The following is a 6,855-nucleotide window of genomic DNA, read 5'->3' on the forward strand; positions in this document are numbered from 1 at the left end:
TCAGTTTTATGAGGGTAACAAAGCAAAAGGAAAAATAGTATTTCGTATGGGAACAAATTAGAAGAAGCTGCCGGTCGTTTTCTCCCAGAGGAAAAAATGACGTAGGAGCTGGTGGATACACGATATGAGCAGACATTGTAAAAATGCTGCGTTTTATTCGTTTAAAAAAAAAAGAAAAAAGAAGGCACAATCTCAGGGTGTTTTTCAACAACGGGTTTTTCAGTCTCTGTTCTCCTCAGTCTTTAAAACTCAAATCCAAACAGCAACTCGGTTCTCGGGGCAGTGGCTGTAAAGGGCACCGCAGGCAGTCTCCCCAGATGTAGCACATTATACGTCTTTTTTCTTCTTCTTCTTCTTCATTGTAGTGTTTTTCAATCACAGGATCATTCAAGAATCCTGTCATATTAGGGGCGGGGGGAGGGGAGGGAAGAGAAGAGCCCCCCCCCCCCCCCCCCGCTGTCGTGCGTCTCAACTTCCTGGCTGATATATTTGGATCAAGCGAAGGCACAGATGTGTTTGGTAAAGAGGCAATTAAGAGTCAATCACGATTTCAAAGAGAAACCCTGACCGCTCCCAAACTGTGGTGACCACAGAGGGGCGTGTTGCGGTGCGGCATCCTGAGTGCACATACACATCACATGTTCCCCATGAAGTTCTTGTTGGGCTGCTGGGCATACCACTGCTGCCGCTGCTTGCGGGCCTCCACCTCGGACAGCAGTGCCTGTCGGTACGCCTCGTAGGATTTGACGATGTGCTCCAGCTCCTTCATGAAGAGCAGCTTCAACATGCCCTGATACGTGTCCAGGTCCGCCAGCTGGAACAACTCCCACTTCAGGATGTGGTCGTACCTGAGGAAAGAGACCGGTGGTGAATTATCTGTAGGCTGCGAAGTTTCTGTTCTCAATCGGCACCTTAGACCGGCTCCCTTACTGTACATCTGTCTGTATGTGGCTGGCTTATCTCTAGAGCCGTTCATCTTACCGGCTTCACACCTGACACGTGTCTTGTTAAAGGCCTTCACTGAACTTTGAACGAACAGGTGAACAGCTCTCTGTGCAGAAGCGGTGGTGCAGCTTCAGGTCTTTATTTGGTGCGACTCCATCATCACCACAGGCCAAACAAACAGCCCATTCCAAACAGGCGGGTTTAGAACAACTAGTAGTGATAGAAGACAGGACAGGTCCCCAAAAGTGAAGCCCTAGTGGCTGGCTGCAGTATAGGTCATAAACCATGCCTCCTCCATGTTAGCGGGTGGGGCATACCTTAATATTCCAATACCAAGAAGTCAAGACTTTCCATATAAAACACATCCACTCATGCATTTCACACTGGAAGTTGTCTGTGTGGGTGTGATATGCGAGGTACTCACTTTAGTGGTGCACGGGCGTACACCTGCAGCCAGTCTGGAATCTCAGCTGTGTGGTACGGGTTAGCTGGCACCAGCACCGGCTGGTTCCTATCTACGGGACGTGGCTGATAGGTCACAGGAGGTGGTAGTGGTGGGGGTTGATCATAGCGAGGGACGCTGGAAGACACAAGTAAACCCTCAAGTAAGTAGCTTTATTATGTTGTTTAAACTTACACCATTAAGGACATTTTCTAGGGATTTGTCCCTCAAATAGTATGAAAAGTTACCTTGGAGCACAGGGGTGGCGATACTGGGCCCTCTTGTTGATGTGATCCACGTAGTAGACCCCGAACTCGGCTGACTCCACCTTCTCCCAGCCTGGAGGGAGCCCTTCCCTCTCCAGAGGGTGGCTCCAGTGTGTAGTGTTGGTGTTGTGGTCGATGTAGTACTTCCTGCCACGGATGGTCCAGTCCACGGTCCAGCCGGCCGGAAGTGGGAGGTCCTCTCCCGTCAGATTGGAGAGGTTCCCCAGGGATTTGGCCTGTATTCGACCTATGCCTGAGGAAACAAACATTTCTTTTTAGAAACGAAGAGAGAGAGAGAGAGAGGGAGCGAAGTCTGAACAAACACACGGCAGAGCAGCTGCCCGCTAACTGGGCCTCAGGGACAGAAGAACTATGTTTCAAAAATATCTTAAAAAACAGCATGTGTGGGAAAATGACATTTACAGCGGAGGAATGTACAGTTTTCAGAAAAGTCCCTCTGATGTGGCAACTGTACATAGAGCAGGATAAGAGAGGAATGCAATGAATCACTACTTAAAGCATGACTGATGCCGTTTTAAGCAGTGCAGTGATTGTGAACGGGGCCTAATCCCTTTGACTCTCGGGGCTGATGTGACGGAGCATCTTATTCTGACCGACATCGTTTAATGAATGGTAGGAAATGGGAGTGTTGTTGCTTTTGGACAGGAAGGCAGAGATCTCTGCATGGACAGACACACACACACACAGGGGCTTTCACTGGAAGAGAACAAGCCGCTGAACTCCCCAACACCCCGAGGGAGCCGACAGCCAAGTGGGCTCGCTCAAAAAAAAAGAAGAGTTCCTGTACTTTTACTGGTGAATAATGTCAGCGAGGAATGTTGAACAAACAGCTGTGAGGACGAGTCAGACCGAGTGAGAAATGTTGTGACTGAAAATATAAAAAACGCCTGCAGGGACTCAGAAACGGTTGAAACGCTAGAGAATGTGCGAGGAATGAAGCGTCTCAGCAAAATGGCGGCTACAATCTGATAAATTCTGCACGAGAGTGACAGCAACGGAGCCGGAGCTCTTTGCCAGCTGCTGAGTGAAGGGACGGAATGTGAGCGCGCTCTTCAGAAATGCACTCCTCCTCCTCCTCCTCATCATCATCATAATCATCATCTCTGCCCTTTTCTCCAGAAAAATGGCAGCTCGCCATACTCACTGAACGCCTGACAGGAATTTCACTGCATAAAGTCAAGAGTTGTCATGATGTTAAAGCCGCTTTCAGACATGAAGTCGAGACATTTTTCCTGGGTTTGCATTTCAAATATGAAGAACGAAGCAGGAGTCAGACACGTTCACATCAACAGGATAATGTCCAGAAGGTTCAGGCGTCTGGTGGCAGGACATGACGCGTAAATTCAGCCTGGTGAAGTCACATGTTTTTGTTTACAGCACACTGGCGTCGGCCGTTATCACCAAAAGCGCTCGAATCTCGTTATTGACATCTTCTTTGGCGTCTTCTTCGTGTATGGCTCCTCTTTCTCATCCTGAGATATCTGTATTCTCTTGAGGTTTATTTCAGTTTTGCGTCCATCGTGTGTTAGAAGCGTCATCAACACACCCACCGACTCACTTCTCTGGATATTTTCCTGACGTACTCTCTCTTGAGCTCACTCTGTAATTTTACCAGGAGGCAGGAACAGTTCTGGAAAACGTCTGGAGCAACTTACTGGGACATTATTGTTAGTTCAGCAGTTAGTTCAGTTCAGTAGATGTCTGAAAGCAGATTCAGTCATTGATCACCAAACACATGAATTATAAACAAAGATCTGGAACAAGACTGTTGGTAAATGTTGTCTTTTGTTAAAAAAACTGGTGTATTATGGGTTATAACAGCAAACAGGGATTTTTCAGAAAACAGCTCAGAAATGCTTCTGAAAAAGGAGAAAATAGATGTAAAAATCCAAATTAGCAGCTAATCAGATTATTGTAAAGTACAATAATCAAAAGGAGAACAACATTATGTATAATGCAGGTCTTACCCATATTCTTACATTGATTATAAGCATGTAATATATATATATATATAAATGGAAAGCAGAGTCCTATTTCCTTTAATACAAATGTTTACCAAGGGAAGAATCAGCTGATTGCTGAGATGACTCCTCCTGAACGTCTCTGCTTACAACTCATTAGTCTTACGTCTGCAATGTAACTACACAGGGAACAGCTCTGCAGACACGGATGATTCATAGAAACGAGCAGGTTGAGGCTGAGACATTGAACTGGAGGCGGTCGACAAATTACTAGTTTGCCAGCAGAAGGATTCATCAAACAGCGAGGTGAAAAATGCAGAGCCCCTAATGCGCGTTTAGCTTCGCTCCAAACAAGGCCGCATATGTGATAGTCAGACATAAAACTAAACCATATAGTCGGCCACAAAATAAAAGGTTCACGATCATTTGAGGGGGGGAATGGAAAATTCCAGCGAACCCCCAAAACATTCAATCTCATGGAAATTACACACTGACGTCACACTGATGTTTACAATGCGGAACACTAGGGAGAAAAAAAAGTTTAATTCCTCAGAGAGACAGAGATAAAATTGCTCTTTTGAGCTGCACACTGACCACCACCCGTCTGCATTCCTTTCAGAGATGTGTGGTCCACAGCCCATGCAGAAGACCTTGTCATTCCATACGAGCAATCATACAGTAAGTTTTCACTGGATCCAAGAGTTTTCTCAGTAAAAAAAAAGTCTGAAAAGTTGCTGGTGAGATGTGATTTCCCTTCAAATTAAACCGTGCTCAGTGTTCATACCACAGAATTTGATAAAAAAGCATGTGTGCAGTTCAAAAAATACAATTCATGGCCTTTCTTACTTCCCTGTCACTGCTTATTGTTTTTTTTTCTCCAGAGAAGAACAGTAAAAAAAAGTGAGAAGCATAACACAATGTTTACCTGAAGGGGGTCTGCTCGGAGCTGGGGGAGTGTGCTGTCGGGGAACTCTTTGGAAGTTGTGTTCATTGTGCTCATAGTATCTATAGTCCTCAGGAAAGCGATCTGGGACCATCATGGGCTGACGCTGCTGCTGCTGTTGTTGCTGCTGCTGCTGTTGCTGCTGCTGCTGCTGCTGCTGCTGTTGTTGGTGCTGCTGCTGCTGCTGCTGGCTGTCATAGTAAGGTTCAGAGGGGTAATAATACCGGCCCGCGTCTCCATTCTCAGACATGGGGCTCACGTCTGTGAGGAAAGACTGTGAGGAGCCTCCGTACTCGTGGGGGAGGTCCCCCAGACTGCGAGGCAGGTATGGGGGTGCTGACATGCGGTGGCTCTCTCTGCGGGCCACCTCATGTGCGGGCCTCTGCACGGGGGTGCGGAGGAAACTCTGGTTGCGGGACACCACGGGCTCCCGGCTGGGAGGAGGGTATGCGGAGGGCCCCATCTCTGGCAGAGGGACCTCTGTGCGTCTGGGAATAGTGGGTCCATGGCGGATGAATGAGGGCATCAGATCTGCAAACAAATAAACAAATGAACTGTCAGTATTTGTCAACACAGTGGTAATGCAAATGGGCAGCGGAGGAATCTAACCAAGTACACGTACTCAAGTTAGTGGTAAAATATCTGTATTTATAGCGATTTTCTAGTCTTGATGTAAAGTACTTTACAGGACAGATTACACACAGTACAGTTCGATGCTGGCACAGCCGTCAGGGGCCATTTGTGGCTCAGTATCTTGCCCAAGGACACTTTGGCACACAGATGGGGGAGATCGAACCAACAACCTTCTGGTACTTGTACCATTCTTGAGCATTTACTTTATTCTACTACATTTCAGAGCAAAACACTGTATTTCTTTTGACTTACCAGCCAACAGAGCTGCAGCTACACCCACATACATATTTTAAATACACAGGAAAGGATGATGTGGCTGAAATAGATTAAATTATAACAACAATAGAACATTTCTACTTGTACTGAAAAGTATCAATGACACAACAATATAATCCATTACTTCAAGGACAGAGGGCTTCGGTCTGATAATACAACTAACTTTTGAAGTACAAGTTCATAATACTTCCCTCGGCTACTACTAGGTAATGAGGATGAATACATGATATAAAGCAAATTGCTTGTGGGTTAAAATACCAGTTTAGTGAAAGTAGCCCAGTTTAAACAGCTCAGAGCAGATGACAACACTCATTCAATGTCTACTTAAAGACCAACGTAAGCTAACCAGCGACAACCCAGACTTGTTATTATTAGTAAACAGATATAAAAAGACAGAATACATGTTACTAATGGACTTTATGTAGTACTTGTACTCGTAGTTTGATACTTTGTACCGTTATCTCACAACTTTAGCCCCTGCAAGCTGATGTCAGTGAGGCAACCAGATGATCGTTTAGCTTAGCAGGCAGCTAGTTAGCAGGTTCGCGACTTGTTCGGGTTTTAAAAAACAGTTTGGGATCAAAACAGTTGTTTTATAAACGTGTGAGTCAACATGATGACGTTTCCAGATGTTTAGCGTCGCTGTTATTTTGGCCACTTTTCGCCGCCGAGCTAACTTTCGCAGGGCAGGCTAGCCGATGCTAAGTGGAGCTAGCAGGCTAACTTACTTCTGAGGAGCGGCGACGTTTCCTTCTTCACATACTTCCCGTGAACCTCGGCCGGTTTGGACGCTTCGTTTTTACTTTTCTTTCTCGAGAGCATCACTCACGGCTCGGAGGGACGTCAACAACGCGGCGCTGTGGTTCCATGGCTCAGTCCTGCGTGTGTGCGACCGTCCCGTTCGCTCGGCTCGGCCCGGAGAGTCGACATGTTTTCAGCCTCGGTGTCAGTCAGCCTCCGCCGCTCTGTCAGGGCGGTCCCCGCTTCACGGCCGCGCGTTTACACCGGGCTTTACGGTAACGGGCGGGCGTCACAATAAAAGCAGCAGTCCTGTAAACGTTCTGTCAATTAATGATCAATGCACTGCCAATTAAGAAAACACATCAAATAGGAAAAAACAAATATATATATAGATCTATATACTCACAATAAGAGGCAAACATGTGGAACAATATATTATATGATATAATTGGTATACATGTACGTTATACAGATAATGTGCATGACGGAACAAATGAAAAGCAATTTGTAGATCACACAGCATTAAGGGCAAAAATTCAAAAATGAAATAATTATTTAAATTGATTAGTTCAAGAGGCAATTAAATCAAATTCAAAGAGTCTTGAACTAGTGTCAGAGTTTAAATAA

General features: G+C 45.8%; 2 protein-coding genes across 2 annotated transcripts in view; both read right to left on the bottom strand.

The window, feature by feature from the left end:
• Positions 1-2,755, bottom strand: part of map4k5 (mitogen-activated protein kinase kinase kinase kinase 5) — a 43,227-nt gene extending 40,472 nt beyond the window's left edge. Inside the window, exon 1 of the mRNA XM_034577297.1 lies at positions 2,739-2,755. The gene's annotated coding sequence lies outside the window, so the exon portion shown is untranslated. The remainder of the gene's footprint in view (positions 1-2,738) is intronic.
• Positions 457-6,474, bottom strand: sav1 (salvador family WW domain containing protein 1). Its single transcript, XM_034577340.1, has 5 exons — positions 6,216-6,474; positions 4,561-5,109; positions 1,636-1,906; positions 1,370-1,525; positions 457-848 (listed from the first exon to the last, which is right to left on the bottom strand). Exons 1-5 carry the CDS (start codon positions 6,307-6,309, stop codon positions 635-637), a joined length of 1,284 nt encoding a protein of 427 aa, XP_034433231.1. The 5' UTR covers positions 6,310-6,474; the 3' UTR covers positions 457-634.
• Between the last annotated feature and the right edge of the window lie 381 nt (positions 6,475-6,855).

The sequence above is a fragment of the Hippoglossus hippoglossus genome, chromosome 22, assembly GCF_009819705.1.
Source record: "Hippoglossus hippoglossus isolate fHipHip1 chromosome 22, fHipHip1.pri, whole genome shotgun sequence".
NCBI lineage: Eukaryota > Metazoa > Chordata > Actinopteri > Pleuronectiformes > Pleuronectidae > Hippoglossus > Hippoglossus hippoglossus.

Bases quoted from the DNA above. Each gene is read 5' to 3' on its own strand.
- sav1 (XM_034577340.1), bottom strand. From the start codon at position 6,309: ATGCTCTCGAGAAAGAAAAGTAAAAACGAAGCGTCCAAACCGGCCGAG. The intron at 5,110-6,215 runs GTAAGTTAGCCT...ATTTGTTTGCAG, and splicing joins AACGTCGCCGCTCCTCAGAA to ATCTGATGCCCTCATTCATC. The intron at 1,526-1,635 runs GTAACTTTTCAT...TGTGTCTTCCAG, and splicing joins CGCCACCCCTGTGCTCCAAG to CGTCCCTCGCTATGATCAAC.